Genomic DNA, 22,951 nt, shown 5'->3' on the forward strand with positions numbered 1-22,951 from the left:
GTCAGGGTGATTAAGGAGCAGAGCGTTGCAGCACAGTCATAAATTATGGAGGAGCATGTGAAAATGCTGCTTTTGAGAAAGCCAATTTGCTTGCACGAAAATTTAAAAATGTACGTTAGAGTCCCTGAAGCAGATGAGTTCCGTACTAGTAGCCTCACCGCATCCTTTGTCTCGTAGGGAGAGAGGAGAGAGCTGAACGGGAGTAGACCCAGGGCCCAGGCCAGCCTCTTAGGATGCCGAGTGGGCCCACTGTGGTGGCTGCCGATGAGAGGGCAGCAAGTCTGCGGGGAAGGAGGCCCAAGGAGGCGCATACAGCAAAGTAAAGGAGAGCGCGTGAGCTGTGGGGAAAAGGGGGGTGGGAAGATGGCTGCCCGAAGCTGCCAAGGCCCCAAGACACCTGTCTGGTGAAGCAGCCTTCTCTAGACTCTGGGGACACAGAGGGAAGAGACGACTGGCTGGTGGCACAGTCAAGTCGACACCTACCAGGACTTGAATCTGGGATTCCAGCCCAGCACTTAACACCTGCTGCTCTGTAGCTGCAGAACTTGCTTCCCCTTTCGGAGCCACAACTTCCACAGCCACAAAATGAGGGAAATGGGCACAGTCGGAAGGATAAAATTCCGGCCAGCAAAAGCATTTTGTTTGGTTAACAGTTTTCAAAAACCGAATTTATTTCTAATTTTTTTTTTTAAAAAAAAGGAAATTTGACCTAAAATCAAAGAATTCTAGTTTCTCCTGAAAAATTAGGAGATCTGGCATCCCTGGGCACATGTTTCCTACTTTCCTGTTTGATTCTCTAATGATGGTCAATTTCCCCATTAGAATGGAAGTTCTAAGAAGGGAGAGACCCTGCCTTATTTGCTCCTATTACCCCAGAGTCAAGAATTGGCCTCTGCACATAGTAGATTCTCAATTAATTATGTTGGATGAGCGAATGAGAAGAGCAAAATGTAGTGTCAGACTTCCAGAGTGTTGAGGGTTGAACTGTGTCTTCCAAGAAGGTGTGCTCAACTCGTAACCCCGGTACCAGTGAATGGGACCTTATTTGGTTATAGAGTCTTTGCAGGTGTGGTCAAATTAAGATGAGGTTATACCAGATTGGGGTGGGTCTTAGTCCAGTAACCAGCATCCTTGTATGGGGAAGGAGATTTGGACACAGAGAAAAAGACACAGACGAGAAGGCCATGGGAAGCTGGCGACAGATTGGAGCGATGTGTGTTGCCGTAGGAAGCTAACCCACAGGGGTCAACGTACTAGTTAGGAAGATTTGAAACAGGCTGATGAGGATTACCAGCCGTGGAAGTGGGATAAGCAGAGTGTCACAGGCACGGTACACAAACCGAGTGTTCTAGCTTAACCATCTGCTTCTGTAAGAATTGCTTATTATGGCTTTTTGCCGTAGGAAGCTAACCCACAGGGGTCAACGTACTAGTTAGGAAGATTTGAAACAGGCTGATGAGGATTACCAGCCGTGGAAGTGGGATAAGCAGAGTGTCACAGGCACGGTACACAAACCGAGTGTTCTAGCTTAACCATCTGCTTCTGTAAGAATTGCTTATTATGGCTTTTTGGCTGTCCATAAGGAGAGGATGTTATGAAAAATTAAGTAACCCTAATGTATTGGCAAAAAGACAGTTCTAGTAGCACTGCTTTACCCTTGAGGATAGCAAAGGAGTCACTAAAACTGACTAAAACCTTTAAAAACTTGGGTTCGGAAGGTGGCAGGGGCCGGGGGAGCTAATTTCCTGTTAATCCCGTAAGAAATCTACGAGAAAGCAGTAGCACCAGTCAAGAATTGCTGAAAAATCGAAGACAGAGCTGGAGAGGGGAAAAGTCTTCTTTCTGTGTAGGAATCTTATCTATTTATATCAAAATATGCTCAATTTCATAAGATACAAATACACTCAAGAAAATCACCTTTTTATCTTCCTTGTAACAGTTATTTGTGGATCTTTATCTCGACACAGTCATCTTTACCTACTTATAGCCTATGCATAGATGTGATTTTGTATTGTGTGTCTGGCATTTAAGATGTTTCTATATGCTCATTAGTGTCTAAGAGTAAACATCTTGTACATGTAATTTCAAGTAGCCATCATGTCAATGCCCTGTGGTGTGTTTATCCAAGGGTATGTCTCAAGGCTATAACAAAAGGCTGAAAGCCCTTTACAAGTGCAGAAAATATCCATGACATTTCCTTTTTCCATTGTGATTCTGAGTCCCCCGGAAATTCTTAGCATCTTGCCGAAGAATAAATAGCACATAGGCCTCTCAGGCATCTTACAGAACTAAAGGTCTCAGATGTAGCTTTTAGGATAATAAATGGAATATGGGATAATAAACATAAAACAAACATGTGGTTCCTGTTTTTAAGCGGAAGGATTACAGTTGGCACAGATTTAGAGCCAGAAGTCAGGGTGATTAAGGAGCAGAGCGTTGCAGCACAGTCATAAATTACGGAGGAGCATGTGAAAATGCTGCTTTTGAGAAAGCCAATTTGCTTGCACGAAAATTTAAAAATGTACGTTAGAGTCCCTGAAGCAGATGAGTTCCGTACTAGTAGCCTCACCGCATCCTTTGTCTCGTAGGGAGAGAGGAGAGAGCTGAACGGGAGTAGACCCAGGGCCCAGGCCAGCCTCTTAGGATGCCGAGTGGGCCCACTGTGGTGGCTGCCGATGAGAGGGCAGCAAGTCTGCGGGGAAGGAGGCCCAAGGAGGCGCATACAGCAAAGTAAAGGAGAGCGCGTGAGCTGTGGGGAAACGGGGGGTGGGAAGATGGCTGCCCGAAGCTGCCAAGGCCCCAAGACACCTGTCTGGTGAAGCAGCCTTCTCTAGACTCTGGGGACACAGAGGGAAGAGACGACTGGCTGGTGGCACAGTCAAGTCGACACCTACCAGGACTTGAATCTGGGCTGCTCTGCTTCCAGGCTCAGAGCCTGCCAGCCAGGGAACCTCTCATATGGTGCACAGCAGGGTGACAAGGGGGCATCCCTCCAGGACTTGTGGAAGAAGAAAGGAGTTGATCTGTGCAAGGGCTCAGCCAGTCCCCGGGTGGGTCCTCCCTCCCTGGGCTTCACTGAAACTTCTTCTCTGGGAAGAAACCTCAAACTTACTCAGCATCCCCAAGCAGGGCTCTGTACCTGGCAACCAGAGGCCTCTTGAGAGACCAACATTCCCATTGTAAGGGGTCATCTGCCTTGAGAGCGCCTCAGTGCTGCTTCTGCCTCTCTGCGGACTCCCTGAAATCTTTTCAGCCTTCAACAAATAAAATTGCTGTTTATCCTAGAGCAATTACAAGTAGGGACCCTATTTAAAATTTAATAGATTTTATTTCTTAGAGCCATTTTAGTGTTACATAAAAATAGATTGGAGAGTACAGAGTTCCTATATACCCCCTCACTTTCCGACTCATCCCACGGTTCCCTCTATTAGTAACATCTTGCATTAGTGGAGTACACTTGTTACGATCGATGAGCTAATATCATACATTATTATTAACTAAAGCCCGTAGTTTACATGGGGATTCACTCTTTGTTTTGTACATTCTGTGGATTTTGACAGTGTTTAGTGACATGGATCCACCCTGCTAGTATCATAGTTTCATTGACCTAAACATCCTCTGTGCTCCATCTGTTCATCCCTTCCTCCCCTCTGAGCCCTCGGCAACCCCTGATCCTTTTACTGTCTGCATAGTTTTGCCTTTTCCAGAGCGCCATGTAGTTGGAATCATACAGTCTGTAGCCTTTTCAGGTTGCCTTCTTTCACTTAGCCATGTGTACTGATGCTTCCTTCATGTCTTTACTTTTTTTTTCCTAATAAATTTATTTATTTATTCATTTATTCATTTATTCATTTATTTATTTTTGACTGTGTTTGGTCTTCATTGCTGTGTGCAGGCTTTCTCTAGTTGTCGCGATTGGGGGCTACTCTTTGTTGCTGCGCGTGGGCTTCTTACTGTGGTGGCTTCTCTTGTTGCGGAGCACGGGCTCTAGGCGCGCGGGCTTCCTGTGTTTGGTCTTCATTGCTGTGCGCAGGCTTTCTCTAGTTGTCGCGATTGGGGGCTACTCTTTGTTGCTGCGCGTGGGCTTCTTACTGTGGTGGCTTCTCTTGTTGCGGAGCACGGGCTCTAGGCGCGCGGGCTTCAGTAGTTGTGGCATGTGGGCTCAGTAGTTGTGGCTCATGGGCTCTAGAGCACAGGCTCAGTAGTTGTGGTGCACAGGCTTAGTTGCTCTGCAGCGTGTGGGATCTTCCTGGACCAGGGATCGAACCTGTGTCCCCTGCATTGGCAGGAGGACTCTCGACCACTGTGCCACCAGGGAAGCCCCCTCCATGTCTTTTCATTGCTGAATAATATTCCATTGGGGAATACTGTGGATGGACCACTGTTTGTTTATCCCTCCACCTACCCAAGGGTATCTTGGTTGCTTCCAAGTTTTGATGATTATGAATAAAACTGCTTTAAACATCTGTGTGCAGGTTTTTGTGTGGACATAAGTTTTCAACTCCTTTGCATAAATACCGTTGCACAGGATTGTTGGATCATATGGTAAGAGGAAGTTTAGTTTCGTAAGAAACTGCCAAGCTGTCTTCCAAAGTGGCTGCACCACTTTGCCTTCCCACCATGAATGAACAAGAATTCCTGTTGCTTATCTTACTTTTTAGGTGTAAAATTAATAAAGACTTCTTATGGAATGTTAAATTCCATAAGATTTTATTTATTTATTTATTTTAATGGAATAGTCATTCAAAACCTCTCCCTCACCCCCAACTTTCCACTCTGGTCTGATTTCACAGAAGTGATCACCTTACATCTGTGTCTTTCCAAGCATTTTTACTGTATGCTGTCAACATACATAAGCTCAAAATTTATTACAATTCTATGAAAATTAAGGATTCAATTTAAACATTTTGACCTAGTGCAAGAACAATAATTTCTCTTCAGTTTCTAAATCGGCCTGCACTGACGTGACAGGTACATGTGTGATACTAGACAACTGCTCACTTGGAGGAGCAGGGTCATTGTTGGCTCCCTCTGATGTGGTCACTGAGTCCTTAGCTGTTTCCTCTGCCCTAAAGGTAAATGACTAAGACAATGGTGCCTCTTCCCTCAAAACCTTGGTCTTCAAGAGCTGATCATTGGTGCTGATGCAGTCTCATGGTCCATCCCCCCAGATGAACCACTTGAAGAAGATGCTCTCATAAGTGGACTTAAGATTGTTGCCTTTGCTTATATATTTTTATATCTAATATTTTGTGTGTCCTTACAGCTTCACATAATCATTTGCAAAAAATATGGTAATGATGGGGTGTAACTGGCTTTCAAGGAAACAAAATGACCTGAGGATTCCCACTGGCATCTCAGCTTTCATTGCACACAGGAACACAGGCACACACACACGCACACCAATTTTAGCATCTGCTCAGAGCAGAATGATGGGAGGATCTTTGCAGCAGGGATCACGTGAGAAACACTTGTTCTCTCAAGATGCTTCAGTTTGCTTACATCTTCAGCAGTTCCAGAGAATGCCCTTTCCTACAAGCAAACATTAGTCAGTGCTAGGTGGTATTGTTATTTGCGAAAAACAGAATCAAGGCTTTTGTTGTGGTTCAGGCAGCCTTTTTGTTTGTTTGCACATGTAATAGCTGTTTTGTATAAGTAGGTGATGATGCATGTCCTGAATCTCTTAGAGGCGTGTTTTGGCTGAAGCAGAATGATGAACGTGGATGTGGCCCACAATCTTTCGGCTTTTGGCAGTCTTTCTGTTACGGCGCACAAATCAGGGACATAAACAAAGCCTTGTGCAATCATGACTCCTTAATCAACGGAGCCTTCACCACATTTGCTCCTTTGTCAATGGCAAATGTGTAGGTTATTGCCTTTCTGCTTTTTCATTCCATAAATACTTCTTCAATGCAATTCACTATGAGGTGAGTTTTGCAAGACTCCAAAATCTCCCAAGAAGCTAGCAAAGCGAAACTTTTACACCACGACACTGTCAGATTTAGAAAGACTTCTGGTTATTTCCTTACACCCAAGCCTCTGATGCACAAAAGAATCACACATTTATATCACCCAGCATTTTATGTAAGCAGAATATAATTCAGGAAGAAAGTTTTTTGGTAACATGCTTTCAACAAGGAACTTGAGATGTAGGAGTCACGGCTTGGGCAAATCTCAAAAATCCCTTATTGCCAAATACAAAAATGATTGGTTGTCTGTAAACAATCATTTTTTTTTTTTTTTGTGGTATGCGGGCCTCCCTCCGCCGCGGCCTCTCCCGTTGCGGAGCACAGGCTCCGGACGCGCAGGCCCAGCGGCCACGGCTCATGGGCCCAGCTGCTCAGCGGCACGCGGGACCCTCCCAGACTGGGGCGCGAACCCGGCTCCCCTGCATCGGCAGGCGGACGCGCAACCGCTGTGCCACCAGGGAAGCCCCAAAACAATCATTTTGCAAACTTTTATTGACCTGCTAGCCTCTATAGAATCAAAATATGCATATAAATTCTGGGTTTGAAGTTTGAATGATGAGAGGAAAATGCATTTTGATTTATAGTGTTTTTACTACCATTCAGTTCAAAATATTTTCTGATTTCCAATGTGATTTCTTCTTTGACCCATACATTATTTAGAAGTGCTTTGCTTAACTTTCAAACATTTGGGGTTGTAAATTATCTTTATTAATGATTTCTAGCTTAATATACTCCATATGGTTGTAATTTTTTGAAATTAGTTGAGACTTGCTTTATATCCTAGCATATGATCAATTTTGGTAAAGAGTCAATGTGCTCTTGAAATGAATGTGTATATTGCAGTGTTGGATAGATTGTTCTATTTATGGCATCAATCACATCAAGTCAGTTAATTATGTTGTTTAAATACTTGATATCCTTACTGATTACCTGTTTATATCTGCTTGTTCTATCTGAGAGGAATGTGTTAAAATCTCTGCTTGCCATTTTAGTTTTGTTAATCTTATCTGCTTATATTTTGAGGCTATGTTATCGGGTGCATGCAGATTTAGAATTGCTATGTCATATCTTCCTCATAGATTGAGCCTTTTATGATTTTTAAATGTCCCCGTTGATGACTAGTAAGACTTCTTGCCTTAAAGTTTTGTATCTGTAGCTAGATAACTAGATGAGATTCTTTTGGATAGTCTTTGAAAATCCGTCTATCTATCTATCTTCAAAGACTAACCAAAAAAAGATAATATATAGAGAAGGTCATATATATAGGGGAGAGATATATATATATATATATATATCCTTTTACTTTCAACTTTTTCATATTCTTATATTTAAGGGGTATCTCCTTATAAGAAGCACATAGTTATGTTTTTGTCTGACTAGTTTTGTTTTTTAATTAAAACATTTAGTATTTTACATTTAATATACCAAGCTACAGAATAGTTCCATTACCCCTGAAATTTCTTTATGCTTCTCCTTTATAATCAAACCCTCCCCTAACCCTTAACCCATAGAAGCCACTGATCTGTTCTCTGTCCCTACATTTTTACCTTGTTTAGAAGGTAAAATGGAATCACATGGAATGTCACTTTTTAATAAATTTATTTATTTATTTATTTTTATTTATTTTTGGCTGCCTTGGGTCTTCAGGGCTGTGCACGGGCTTTCTCTAGTTGCAGCGAGTGGGGACTTCTCATTGCGGTGGCTTCTCTTGTTGCAGAGCACGGGCTCTAGGCGTGCAGGTTTCAGTAGTTGTGGCACACAGGCTCAGTAGTTGTGGTGCACGGGCTTAGTTGCTCCACGGCATGTGGGATCTTCCCAGACCATGCCTTAAAGTTTTGTATCTGTAGCTAGATAACTAGATGAGATTCTTTTGGATAGTCTTTGAAAATCCGTCTATCTATCTATCTATCTATCTTCAAAGACTAACCAAAAAAAGATAATATATAGAGAAGGTCATATATATAGGGGATATATATATATATATATATATATATCTTTTTACTTTCAACTTTTTCATATTCTTATATTTAAGGTGTATCTCCTTATAAGAAGCACATAGTTATGTTTTTGTCTGACTAGTTTTGTTTTTTAATTAAAACATTTAGTATTTTACATTTAATATACCAAGCTACAGAATAGTTCCATTACCCCTGAAATTTCTTTATGCTTCTCCTTTATAATCAAACCCTCCCCTAACCCTTAACCCGTAGAAGCCACTGATCTGTTCTCTGTCCCTACATTTTTACCTTGTTTAGAAGGTAAAATGGAATCACATGGAATGTCACTTTTTAATAAATTTATTTATTTATTTATTTTTATTTATTTTTGGCTGCCTTGGGTCTTCAGGGCTGTGCACGGGCTTTCTCTAGTTGCAGCGAGTGGGGACTTCTCATTGCGGTGGCTTCTCTTGTTGCAGAGCACGGGCTCTAGGCGTGCAGGCTTCAGTAGTTGTGGCACACAGGCTCAGTAGTTGTGGTGCACGGGCTTAGTTGCTCCACGGCATGTGGGATCTTCCCAGACCAGAGACTGAACCTGTGTTCCCTGCATTGGCAGGCAGATTCTTAACCACCGCACCACCAGGGAAGGGAATGTCACTTTTTAAATCTGGATTTTTCACTTGGCATAATGCATCTGATATTCATCCATATTGTTGCATGCAGCAATAGTTTTTATGTTTGTTTTGTTTTGCTGATTAGTATTTCTTTTACAGATGTACCATAATTTACCAACTCATCATTTGATGGACACTTGAGTACTTTCAAATTTTGGGCAAAATTTTCACAAAGCTGCTAAAAGCATACAGATTTTCATGTGAACATAGGTTTTTATTTCTTTTGGGTAAATATCTAGGAGTGGGCTTGTTGGATCACATGAAAAGCATATGTTAACCTTATCAGAAACTCCTAAACTATTTTTCAGAATGACTGAGCTATTTTGCATTCTCACTAACAATATGTAAGAATTCCAATTGCTCTGCATCTTTGTCAGGTTTTTTATTTAGCCATTCTAATAGTTGTGTAGAGGTATTGCATTGGGGTTTTAATTTGGATTTCTCTAATGACAAATGATGCATTATTTGCCATCTGTATAGCTTCTTTGGAAAAGTGTCTGATCAAATCCTTTGCCTATTTTTAACATGTGAAAATCAATTTTAAAGTTACTACATAAAACTAATTGTATTTCTATATACCAGCTATGAATAATTGGAAATCAGTATTTTTAAAACAATATCATTTACAACATCACCAAACAAATGAGGTGCTTGGGTATAAATTTAAAATACTTAGGTATAAATCTAAAATATGTGCAGGATGTGTTTACTAAAAACTTTTATAAAACACTGATGAAAGAAATCAAAGATGACTTAATTGAATGAAAAGATGTAGTGTGTTTATGGATTGAAAGATTGACTATTAAGATGACAATTCTCTCAAATTTAAATTCAGTGCAAGCCTATTCAAAAGATTAGCAGAATTTTTATGGACATCCATAAGCTGATCCCAAGATTTATATGGGAAGGCAATGAACTTTTGGTTTTATTGACATTATTGATTTTGCTGTTTTCAATCTTTTTGATATATGCTTTTATCTTTATTACTTCCTTTTTTCTGTTTAAGATTAATTTGCTCCTTTTTTAAAGTTTCTTAAGAAACTAATGATAGAAGCTTAAATTATGGATTTGAGACCTTCTAAAAGGAAAGACTTCTCACATGCATGTTTGAGATGAATTGACCTTCCTTATTCAAGTACACAAGTAACAGCAGTGACCGTTTAAGAACCCACTGTATGTCAATGGCTGTCATAGTTACTTTATTTATTTATTTATTTATTGGCCACACCACATGGCTTTCAGGATCTTAGTTCCCTGACCAGGGATCGAACCAAGGCCCATGGCAGTGAAAGCGCTGAGTCCTAACCCCTGGGGCACCAGGGAATTCCCAGTCCTGGTTACTTTAAATGTTCACTTTCCCAAAAGCTTTTAAGTGTCTGCTGTCCGTGATGTTTCACCAATATTCATTAGTGTGTTCATTTCTCATCAGAAGACTGATAGGATGTAGGAACTGAGACTTATAACAACTTGCCTATGTTGACGCAAGTGGAGGAATTGAGATTTGAACCTAATAATAATGAAGTATTTTTTCAAGTCAGTGCATTGATTTGTTCTACAGATGCTGGTTGAACACCTGGTCTGTGCCAGCACTGTGCTCAATCCCTGGGGCCACAGGGTGAATGAGAGCCTGTGATCCCTGCCCTCAGGAACTTTCAGTCTATGGAGGGTATAGACGCAGGACACAATTACACCGACGGGTGTGGGGTTAGTGTCATCTAATCAATGGTTTGTACAACATTAATGTGGTTCTCTGCTTCCTAGGTTTATTTTGATGTTATGAATCCCTTAACGGGACAAATTGTAGATAAATCCTTGATTTTCAACATCAGGATCAGCGATGTGAACGATCGTGCACCCCAGTTCCCTGAGAAGGACTTTAACATCGGCGTGAAGGAGAACCACACTGCAGGTTGGCACGGCGGGGCCTCGGGGCTTCCTGTCCTCTCTGTTCCATGAAGGTTTTCCTGCTTGCATAGTGATAGGGCACTTGGTCCTAGCTGTCTTCAGGGAGACTTTTCCCTGTTCACATCCCAAAGGTTGCAGGGTGTGGATTAGAGCAAAATGCTTTGAGGTCTGCAAGCCTCATTTTTTATTGGCAATGAAATGATGTAAAAATTGTCAGTTGGAAGAGCTGATACATAAATATCAATCTAAAATAAAGCCAAATGAATGAGGGAAGAAGAAGCAGAGGTGGGTGGTAGGATCCTGAATATCTCTGTGAACTTCTCATCTGTAAAATGGCAGCAAGATGGCATCTAGAATTTCTGAGCTATGAATCTGTGAGTCTTTAAATCCAAACCACCCTCACTAAAATGTGCATCTATTTTAATAACACAAAAGCTTTATTTATTTTGCAAAACAGTCTCTAGGAATTTGGAAAATTCCAAGAAACAAAAAGATTGAAACGGAAAGCATCTCTAATACTACCAATTAGAAGTAAGTACAATTAATGTTTTAGTTTATATTCTTTCAGTATTTTTCTTTGCATTTTCTATGTGTGTATGTATATACCCATGGTATGTTATATTTATATATGTGTATATATTCACAGATTTATACATATAATTACAAATGTGTATTCATATATCTACATGCTTTTTATCATCCTTATGGTAGTACAAAATGTATATGTGTATATATCAAATATTTATAAATATATGGGCATGCTTTTTTATATGTGTATATTTATGAATTTTCTCTTTAAAAATGCAATTTTGCTGTTTGTAACCTAACAGTATTCTCCTACAGCATCCTGTTGTGTCATATTTTATTTTATGGTATGCTTTAAGGTTTTTAACCAACCTTTTTGCCACCTTTTGCTATTTTTATAAAACATGCTTCAGTGAACATATCTGAGCTAAATGTGTGTGCCATTCAAGTATTTACTAAGCACAAACTCAGACAGGTAGAATTGTTGGTTCAAACTGCACACACAACTTAAGTGTTGCAATTTATCCGTCTCCCAGCAATATATGAGAGGGCTCAGTGTACTGTTCATCTCTGATTATTAAGTGCTTGAACACACGATAGCTTTCTTGGCCATTTTTATTTCTTTTATCAGTTGCTTGTTCTTTTCTTTGTCCATTTCTGCTGGTGTGATTGTCACTTTTCTACTTATATATTAACAATGTCTATGTCTCTATCTGCTGATATGTATTTCAAATATGTTTTCCTGGTTTATCATTTCCTTTTAAATTTCGCTTATAGCTTTTTTGCCACACTTTTAAAAATCGATGTACCAGTTTTGTCCTTTAAGCCTGCCACATTTGCAATCATGATTAGAAAGTGCCTCTTGACCTTATGACTATTTATCCCTCTTTATTTTGTCCAGTATGTTTACAGCTTGACTTTGTATTTAAGGATTTAATCCACTCTGGCGTATGCCTCAATGCCATTTAGCAAAGGATCATCCTCCTACTGGTTTGATAGGCTGCCTTTGGCGGACGGTAACAATTAAAAAAATTCTTTCCAAGTCAACCTATTTTTCAGATGTTAACAGTGGATTTGGATCAAGAAAATACTCCAAATTCTCATGTCCTTTACTTCCTTGTTTCCCAAACACCGTTACGGAGAGAAAGTGCTTTCTGGATTGACCGTGTTGGTGGAGAAATACGGCTGCCAGGATGCTTAGATTATGAGGTTATGCGCACTTTATTGTTTTGGAAAAATGAAATGGGTTCTTGCTCTCTGAGCCCCAGACTTAGGGTTTATGTTTGCAGTGAGAAACCCTCTGTGGCTAGACTGGCTACTGAAATTGCTAAAATGGAATATTTCTGTATTAACGTTCCCCTTTCCTGTGTCTGAAGGGCTTGACTTTCCTTTTCCTTTCCACTTAGACTGCTCCTCGGCTTGCATTACTAATCAGAGCGGAGGATTGTGGAGGACCACCGTTGCCATCCACGGCCACGGTTCACATACGTGTGCGAGACGGCGACAACCACGTGCCACGTTCAGCCGGGACAGTGTAAGGCGCCTGCGCGGCCTCGGCTTCTAAGTCCCCACACGGATGGCCTCCACGTCCTAGGCTTGGTTTTGCCGAGGGAATTCCCCATATCACCCAAGATGTGTGCAGTGCTCCAAAATAACGTAAATTAGAATCAAGATTCAACTATATTGATAGAGAACCAGTGAATAACAGTCACTGCTAATAACAGTTAACATTTTTACTATTTTGTGCCAGAAACTGTGTTCAGAGCATTTACATGGAACCTTAGGTTCTTACTGGTTGGCGCTGCTGCGTGATTTCCATTCTGCAGGTAAGAGGACCGAGGCTCGGGGAGGACGAAGGATCCCTGCTCCATCCGTGTCGGGGGTTCTCAGTTTCCACACTGTTGATATTTGGGGCTGGAGGAAGGGTACGGGGGAGGGTAGGGGAGGCTGCCCAGTGACTTGTAGGGTGCTGAGCAGCACCCCTGACCTCTACCCACTAGATGCCAGTAGCACCCCCAGTTGTGACAACTGAAAATATCTGCAGACCTTGCAGAACTGGCCCTGGGTGAGAAGTCTGGGCCTGAGCTTTGCACACAACGTTCAGAGCTCTGAAATAGGAAAGATGGGTAGGTGGGTTCGGGCCTGGCTTTTCCCAGCTCACCTGATTTGTATATACTGGGTTCCATACAGGATTTCACATGCTACTAGGTCCTCAGGCTTGAAGAAAGTGTTGGCACCCACTGTTCCCATCGGTTTGGAAACACCATACCACTTAAAATACGGAAGATCGCTAAGAGAGAAAATAAAAACCAGTCATGATCTACTTTCAATTTCTTAATTTTTCATTTTTCCATATGAATTTTTAAAAGGAAAATGTCCATTGTATTTGTGTCCTTCTCCTGATCTCTCTCAAGGAGGCCTTTCCTGATGACCTGGTTAAACTCCCAACCTGACCCCTGCAGCACACACACACTCAGTTCTCAGCTCCCTGGTGATGGGATTTTTGCTGTCTTGTTCACAGCACCTAAACCAGGATCTGGTACACAGTAGCCTTTGTTGAATAAATAAATGCTACAGTTATTTTTTTTAACTGTCATTTAAAAAAAATTAATTGTATAGACCAAAGTTGAAATGTTTTCAATGAAAGCACCTCACCTAGCAGTATATAATAACTGAAACATATTTATTATGTTTGAGTCTTGTTTCAAAATCCTTCTCTGGCTTAGTAAAAAGCTGTGCTCCCAAAAGTAGGGCTGGAAAAAATATACACTGTTATTTTGATGTGCTCACCTAGAGAAATTACCTTGTCACCAAAAGTGTTGAATAAGGAGCTATTTGAAAGATCTATTATATGTTAGAAAAATGATCGTCTTAATTGAAATAATCATAAGAGCTCTATTTTAGGAGAAGAGTTAGATTTTTTGAGGCAGCATAAACTAAGGTATGTATTATTATTTTAAAAATTTTTTAAAAAGTAGTGCATCACGTTGAATTGAAGGGTACTTTTAAAGTTACTCAGCTATTCAGTTATTCAGACACCAAGTCACAGGCAGCAGGGAGGAGATGTTTGTTACTGATGCTCGTTCTACTGTAACAGGCAGAGTTTCAGGTCCTTAGGGGTCAAGTTCAATCACAAGAGAAATATCCAGGTTGTTGTCTCCAAGGCCTATGTTTTCTTTCTTCTTTCTTCTTTTTCTTTTTCAATTGCATTTCTTTTTCTCCATGACACTGCAATGATGATTGCTTCTGTCAGTATAACATTTAGATAGCGGAAGGCCGAGCCAGCCAGGGCGTGTTATATCTTGAGGTCCAAGATGGTGATTCGCCATTTACGTCAGCATGGAGAGTGAAGTTCAATATATTAAATGGCAATGAAGAGGGACATTTTGACATTTTGACTGATCCTGAGACCAGTGAAGGGATTTTAAAAGTAATCAAGGTAAATGCATCCCCGCGGGTAGCTGTAGATGTTGAGGCCCTTTCTGTAGGATTCCTGACAATGAAATAGGCGCCAACTGTGGTGATGATCCGTGTGTTCCGACCCCCATGGCCAGTGAGGAAGGCAGGGCTGCACAATGATCTCTGCCATGGACCCTCAGCCCTTTTGCCTTCATGGCTCCTCCCACCAAAATTATACATATCAATATTAAAGATTTTTCTTAATTATTTAATTTATTTATTTATTTTTGGCTGCTCTTGGTCTTCATTGCTGTGTGTGGGCTTTCTCTAGTTGCGGTGAGCAGGGGCTACTCTTCGTTGCGGTGCGTGGGCTTCTCATTGCGGCAGCTTCTCTTGTTGCAGAGCATGGGCTCTAGGCACGGGCTGCAGTAGTTGTGGCACGCAGGCTCAGTAGTTGTGGCATGCGGGCTCTAGAGCGCAGGCTCAGTAGTTGTGGTGCACGGGCTTAGTTGTTCCGCGGCATGTGGGATCTTCCTGGACCAGGGCTCAAATGCATGTCCCCTGCATTGGCAGGTGGACTCCTAACCACTGTGCCACCAGGGAAGTCCCTTAAAGATTATTTTTGATATGACTAATTACTCCAACATTAAATTTTTTTGTTTTAGACAAAATTTAATAGATTTATATAGTCCCTAACATTTTTTTTCCTGGTGTGATAAAAGCACTTAAAATATTTTCTCTAACCCTATGAATTCATTGTTTTTCCTCCTGGGCTTGAAAGAAATTAGAACATTTGCACGGACCCGTAAAAATATTGTGGGCTCCTGGCAGTTTGCCTGCTGTGACTAGTGGAGAGTTGGCCCTGCAGTAAAGTATTATTGTCTCATTTACTGATAAGGAAACCGAAGCCCAGAGAGGTTGGGTTGTTTTCAGGAAGTCACACAGCTGGAAGAGCGGTTCAAACTGGGGCAGTCTGACTCCAGTGCCTTTAGTCTTAATTGCTCTCAGTAGACCCTAGGATGACCAGTACCTCTGGTGCAGTGCAGGTGAGTCAACCTGGGGGTCAGGTTCAAAGGCAGACCTGAGTTAGTACGTCTGGGGTGGGGCCCGTTTCTGCCTGTCAGTGTAACAAGCTCCCAGGTGATGCTGACAGGCCACGTCCACCCTGTGAATAGCAAGGCTCTGTGGATTCTCTACACCAGATGCCTGGGGCTGAATTTCCCAAATATTCCGAGTCTTTCAATCCTTTTAAGTCACTGACCAGTTTGTACCCTGAATAGCTATGATCATTAATATCTATATTTCCCTAAGCTCCCCTAATTTTTTTGCAGTAGAGTTGTCACATTAATGTTTTATTAGGTTATGGTTTTTGTTGCATTTTTCATTACCCTCTGATGGATGGTGGCTCTTTTCAACCAGGAGCGGGGAGGGGAAATAAAGAACTCCATAAGTGATCTGAAAATGGGCTGACGACTGTCTTTTGATCGTTATCAAAGACGATGTAAATAATAAATGAAGCGCAAAAGCCACAGGCGCTGGGTTGGCAGTGACACGCGTGCTGAGCAGGCTTCGTCTGGCCAGCAGAGCTGCGGGTGCTAATGCAATCTTCTCTCTTCGGCGGCTGCCTTTGGACTGTGAGACTCAGCCAGTGCGGAGCCTGGTCGTGGCCGTGGAGAACAAGGAGCCGCTCTTCTCCTGCGAAGGGGGGCAGCTGCAGAGGCCCCGCAGGCTGCGACCAGCACCACCGCGAGTGTGCGGGGGGCCAGCATCAACGACCCGGCCGCCTTCCACCCCGGGACCTTCCTCGTCATTGAAGTCAACGGCGCTGGGCCTGGGACTCAGGTGGGAATTTTTAATGCTACTGATCCGGACAGAACTGCCAGCCGGATAAGGTGGGGGGACAGGAGCGGGACGGGTGGCGGGTTATGCAGAATTAGCCACATGCCCCAGAGGATTCCTGTTGGAAATTAGCTCCTTTCATGTGCTCCTGAGGACGACTCCATTCCAGTTATGAAAATACCAGAAGCCACCCAGAACACACCTTCCCCAGGTTCAATGCCTTCTTGTTTCTATAGCGGTCTCTGACCCCCAAAGGTGGAATCCACTTGTCCATTTCCTTTGCATTTAGCACAAAATTCTTTTACAGTTTTTTCTTGTATTAAGAGAATTTGTTATGTATTTCTAGTTCCCCTTTATCAAAGGTTGTAAACTGGCAGCCCTCTGGCTTCTGGGCAACAGAAGTGTTTTCTTTTTCATTGTGGTAAAATGTGTGTAAAATTTACCACTATCAGCATTTTCAGGTGTGTAGTTCAGGAACATTAAGTACATTCATATTGTACTTCACAGTGTACCCTCACCACTGTCCATCTGCAAAATCTTTCCATCCGTCTCTTTTCATCTTCCTAAACTAAAACTCTGCCCCCAGTAAGCAATAACTTCCCGTTCCCCCCGCCCCCAGGACCTGGCACTACAGTCAACTTTCTGTCTCTATGAATGCGACTGCTCTAATTATGTCATATAAGTGGGATCACACAGGATTTGTCCTTTTGTGACTGGCATATTTCACTTAGCATAATGTCCTCAAGTTTTACCCATGTTCTAGCATGTGCCCCAGAATTTCCTTCCTTTTAAAGCTGAGTAATAGTCCATCATATGTATATACCACACTTTATCTATTCATCCCTTGATGGACACTTGGGTTGCTTAATGTTTTGTTCTTAAAAAGAAAGTTGGGGCTTCCCTGGTGGCGCAGTGGTTGAGAGTCCGCCTGCCGATGCAGGGGACGCGGGTTCGTGCCCCGGTCCGGGAAGATCCCACATGCCACAGAGCGGCTGGGCCCGTGAGCCATGGCCGCTGAGCCTGCGCGTCCGGAGCCTGTGCTCCGCAACAGGAGAGGCCACAACAGTGAGAGGCCCGCGTACCGCAAAAAAAAAAGAAAGTTTTGCTAATCCCCAAGAAGGTGGCAGAGTGGCAAAGCACCAGGAATCTCTCTCCCCATCCAGACAATTGTGCTGGCAGAGTCTGTCTCATGTACCTCTTTTGGAACTCAGGAATCTGTTGAAGGCTTGCACCTTCCAGGGGAAGGCAGACTGTAAACTGTGGTTAATCTTGGTCCATTTCAGCTCTTAGCACAGTACCTTCCCCAGCGGCTACCCTTCCCCACGTCCAGCCCCACAGAAGGCAGCTGTGCACGTGTCCCTGGAATCGCGCACACTGCTTGTGGGAGCCGGGGTGGGCAAAAAATGAACAGACGTTAATTCCCTTCTTATCAGTAATTACTTTATATATAGAAAGATTAAACTCTCCAATCAAAGGACAGAGATTGGTAGAATGGATAAAAACGCTTGATCTGACTCTATGTTGTCTTCAAGAGGCTTTCTTGTGATCCAAAGACACAAAGAGGTAACCTAACACCATATACAAAAATTAACTCAAAATGGATCAAGGACCTAAATGTAAGACCTAAAATAAGACAACTCTTAGAAGAAAACATAGGACAAAAGCTTCACAACACTGAATTTGGCAACGATTTCTTGGATATGACACCAACGACACAGATAACAAAAGAAAAGATAGTCAAATCAGACTTCATGAAAATGGAAACATTTTGTGCACCAAAAGACACTATCCACAGAGTACAGAGCCAGAATGGGAGAAAATTTTGGCAAGTCATATATCTGATAGGATTAATATCCAGAAAATACAGAGAACTAAAACTCAACAAGAACAAGAACAACAATAAAACCCGTGATTCAAAAATGGGCAAAAAACTTGAATAAACAAGTCTCCAAAGAAGATATACAAGGGGCCAATAAGCACATGAAAGATGCTCAACATCACTAATCATCATGCCCAGGAGAATGGCTACCATAAGAAAAACAGAAAACGACTGTTGGGGAGAATGTGAAGCCATTGATACCCTTGTGTACCACTGATGAGAATGTAAAATGGTACAGCCTCTGTGAAAAGCAATATGGCAGTTCCTCAAAAATTAAAAATAGAATTATCATATGATCCAGCAATTCCACTTCCGGGTGTATACCCAAAAGAACTGAAAACAGGGTCTCAAAGAATTATTTGTACACCCACACTGATAGCAGCATTATTCACAATAGTTAAAACCTGGAAGCAACCCAAGGGTCCACTGATGGATGAATGGTTAAGCAAAATGTTCTCTATACGTGCAATGGAGTATATTCAGCCTTAAAAAGGAAGGGAATTCTGCAACATGCTACAACATGGATGAACCTTAAGGATATTGTGCTAAGTGAAATGTGCCCATCACAGAAAGACAAATTCTGTGTGATTCCACTTATAGGAGGTACTTAAAGTAGTCAAAAGTCATAAAGACAGAAAATATAATGCCAATTTCTAGGGGCTGGAGGGAGGGGAAATGGAGAGTTATTATTTAATAGGTACAGAGCTTCAGTTTTACAAGATTAAAAGAGCTATGGGAATGGATGGTGATGATGGTTGTACAGCAATGTGAATGATTTAATACCACTGAAATGCACACTTAAAAATGGTTAAGGTGGTAAATTTTATGTTATGTGTATTTTACTGTAATAAAAAAAGAAAAAAATAATAAAGCTGCCGTCATTTAAAAATCAAGAGATTAAGCTAACAACCCGAATTATCCGGATGTTCTTGAAAAAGAGGAAGATTCGGCATCACTGGGTCTGTGTCCCACGACGTCACGATCATCTGGGGCACAGAGAGCGTCCTGCATGATGTCCCTTCCACCTCTCACTCAGCGGTTGGCCCCAATCCCCATCCGACCAGTTTGCTCATTTCTGCCACCTGCTCGGACCGTCGCCGGCACGAGAGTTTGAGATTCTACCTTAGAGCAATGCTTCTCAACTTAACCATTGAGAAGGACCATATTTTGCTTTTAATTTCCAATTCACTGTGGAGTAATAATTTTATAAAATATTAAAAAATACAAAAAATGATTATGTGCTTGGGGGTCACAGTAATGCCACTGACTATAAAAATTCCCCAGCACTTGCTCTCAGTTTCTGCTATCGTCTCATTGTGGGCAGCTAACCAAGAGCTCCCGACCGGCACAGGTCCACGCAGGTGCATGCTGAGTTAGAATAAGAATCACCTGGAGGGCCTGTTAAAATGCCCTTTGCTGGGCCTCACCCTTGTGGTTTCTGATTATGAGGTCTGGGGTGGCGACTGAGGTTTGCATTTCTAGCAAGTTCCAAGGTGATACTGAAGCTGCCGGTCCCTGGACCGTGCTTTGGGAACACCCACGTAGAGCCTGTATCTGATTCAGTGCTGTATTCCCATCCCTACAGTATGGTTGGTCCCTTTAAGAACCATGACCTGTCAAATATCAGAGAGATAGTTACTGACCTTTTCCAAAGCCTTTACACAACATGAAAGAGAAGGCAGGGAAACTCCCTTTCTCTGGCCCTTTGGTGGGAGCTGCACCTTTTCTGTGTTGGCCTGTGGGTACAGGCCTTTCCTTCTGCGGGTCCCTCAGGAGGAACAATAGCTGTGCTTGGCATCCTGGCTTGGTTCCAATGGCTGCCGCCGTTTTTTTTTTTTAAGGGGTTTTCTTTTTTTATAAATTTATTTATTTTTGGCTGCGCTGGGTCTTCGTTGCTGCGTGCGGGCTTTTCTCTAGTTGCGGCGAGCGGGGGCTGCTCTTCATTGGGGTGCGCGGGCTTCTCATTGCGGTGCCTTCTCTTGTTGCGGAGCAGGGTCTCTAGGTGCGCGGGCTTCAGTAGTTGTGGCTCGCAGGCTCAGTAGTTGTGGTGCACGGGCTTAGTTGCTCTGCAGCATGTGGGATCTTCCCGGACCAGGTCTCAAACCCATGTGCCCTGCATTGGCAGGAGGATTCTTAACCACTGCGCCACCAGGGAAGCCCCCGGATGGCTGCCTTCTGATTCCAACAGGTCTTGGGGAATTTCGGAAGGCTGGGTGTGCCCACCCAGTAAAATGGCATCAGGTGTGCACAGGTGAGGGCGGATGTAGACGACCACGTTGCCTGACGGGATTACCCACGTTTGAATCCTTTGGGCTCCAGGGTAATAAAGTCCTGTGCTTCTCTGCAAGGGCAGGCTGGTTTTAACATTAAGCCACCAGCACCTGCAGGCAACTGAAGATTGGCTCTTTTCCAGGACGCAATGTTTTCCCTAAGGTGGACAGAGTTACGTGCAGCCCGACAAAGACAGGGCTCTTCCTACTCAGTGAATACCGATTTAACACTGTAGTCTGGCCTCAGATCCCTGGGCCTTCGTCAGATTCGTGAACACTCCTAACTTCCTAAATTCACAGTAGGAATTGTGTCTGCTGTGACATATTTGGATTTGTCTCTCTTGCTGTAACGTGTTAATTTTAAAAATTGCATGTGTTTTCTTCTACAAGATACGAACTGGCTTATGATCCGGCAGGTTGGGTCAGTGTAGATGAGCTCCCGGGGGCAGTAATCAGCAGGAAGCAAGTTGACCGCGAATCCCCTCATGTGAATGGCAGCTTTTACATGATCCTCGCTCATACTTGTTGATGATGGTTTGGGTTGACCCAAAATTGTCAGGGGGGTGGGGATGTGTTTTCTTGCTTCTTGAGGGAAAATGACGTGGGTGAGTGTCTTCAGAACACTGGGAAAAATATAGAATAACCTTTTTATCACTGTGCAACCATACTGGTGATTATTTTTATTTTACTTATTTTTTTATTTTTTTTGCGGTACGCGGACCTCTCACCGCCGTGGCCTCTCCCGTTGCGGAGCACAGGCTCCGGACGCGCAGGCTCAGCGGCCACGGCTCACGGGCCCAGCCGCTCCGCGGCACGTGGGATCCTCCCGGACCGGGGCACGAACCCGCGTCCCCTGCATCGGCAGGCAGACTCTCAACCACTGCGCCACCAGGGAAGCCCTCGGGAATATGAATTAATATACTGAGGGAAAAACCTAGTGCAAAAAAAACCCCAACAATTCGAGTCCATGTTAGACAAAGACGTGAAGCTACATTGTCATTATTGTTTCACTAGATCCAAAAAGCAAGATAAAAGCAGTCCAGTTATAAAAACCAGACCTTATATGAAAGAGAGCTAAGTGATACCGTCACAGTTTAGTTACTGGCCTAGTGAGACCTTAAGAAAACAAGCAGGTTTTGCCCTGTGTCCTATAATGTTGTTTTTACCATTTTCAGGATAGAGAAGAAAGTCAGGCCAGTGCCAGAAAATTTGCCAAGTGCTTTGGCATCCTGGGAATTTATTCAGCTTATTTTGAGGAGGTCATCAGGTTCCCAAGGGGCAGCCTTTTTTTTTTTTCAGAAGATATTTTGGTAATGGGTCTAATTATAATAACTTTGTTTAATAGCATACTTTTCTTAGAAAGAACTGAAGAATTTTTTAAAAATAATTTTTGGTTTCCTTATGGTAACCTATGAAGTTGGGAGAGGGATATTTATTATCTTATAGCCATAATCTCTCTTCTGTATATTTGGGAAAAATAAAGGAACTCCATCCCACTTACTTCAAAACTGACTAATGAATTGACCAATCTTTCCAAAAATCTGGAGAAGCTTTAGCTCTGCTGTATCACATTCATTTAGCCAGTGAAATGATGTTCTTCAGAATCTTGAATATTAAATTTAATTTTGACTGTATTTGATAAACTCAGAGTTTAAAATATACCCCATCAAACTCTGGTCTTTGTGTGTGCTGACAAAGATCAAGGTGATTTATAGGGGTTAGAGATGAAAATCAAAAACATCATGCTGAGGGAAAAAAAGTCCAATACAAAAGATGTGAAACTATGTTCTCCTAATTACAAAAAAAAAAAAAGACAAAGTGTTAGAAAAAAAAGTGAACTTATAAATCAAAGTAACCCTAAATGGAGCCATGTGGCAAATGAAAGGAAATAGAAAATGGCATGATAAAACTAAGCAAGGCAAAAGGATTAAGAAATTTCATTGGAATGAGAAGTAAGTTAAGAAAGACCATTCTGAGTTAACTGTAGCAGAATAAAGGGATTGCAGCCCTCTCCGTAATTCTGCTGCAATGGTTTCTAAAATATTGAGTAAGGCTTTGTGATTCTAAATAGCTAAGTACTAGAAATATGCCTTCTAATGGGACTCGTATGGCTATATGGAATAACTGCAAAAATATGATGGGGTTTGAGCTTAATATAGATTAAATATACTTTTCATATCATAAATTATGGAAAACTGTTCTGAAACAAGATTGTAATGTATTTTTCGGTCATCTCGAGAACTTTAGGGGGTCGGACATGTGCGCACAGAATACAGTGCAGTGCTATTTGCATGTCTAATTGGGCTTTTCCTTGTGCTGACTTTGGGCTGGTTTTCACGGTCCTTGATTAGTGAACTCTAAACAATGATAATGATAACCGGGCATAACTTTGATGTTGTTCCTTAAATTAGAGCGTGGCCCAGATAGGAAAGCTAATGGTAATCATCATGATAGCCTATGTATATTGAGTGCCTGCTGTTTGCCATGTGTTAACTTATTTAATCCTCACAACAACCCTACTAGACATATGAAGAAACTGAGGCACAGAGCAGTT

The 22,951-nt window shown here is 42.3% G+C and overlaps 1 protein-coding gene across 1 annotated transcript in view; it reads left to right on the forward strand.

The window, feature by feature from the left end:
• The window catches only part of CDH26 (cadherin 26), a 53,962-nt gene that overhangs the window by 15,654 nt on the left and 15,357 nt on the right, over positions 1-22,951 (forward strand). Inside the window, 8 exon segments of the mRNA XM_028499592.1 lie at positions 10,342-10,493; positions 12,054-12,219; positions 12,417-12,521; positions 14,276-14,448; positions 16,033-16,133; positions 16,136-16,301; positions 20,788-20,920; positions 20,922-20,931. Of these exon segments, the coding sequence (XP_028355393.1) occupies positions 10,342-10,493; positions 12,054-12,219; positions 12,417-12,521; positions 14,276-14,448; positions 16,033-16,133; positions 16,136-16,301; positions 20,788-20,920; positions 20,922-20,931 (1,006 nt within the window).

The sequence above is a fragment of the Physeter macrocephalus genome, chromosome 14 (assembly GCF_002837175.3).
Source record: "Physeter macrocephalus isolate SW-GA chromosome 14, ASM283717v5, whole genome shotgun sequence".
Classification (NCBI taxonomy): Eukaryota; Metazoa; Chordata; class Mammalia; order Artiodactyla; family Physeteridae; genus Physeter; species Physeter macrocephalus.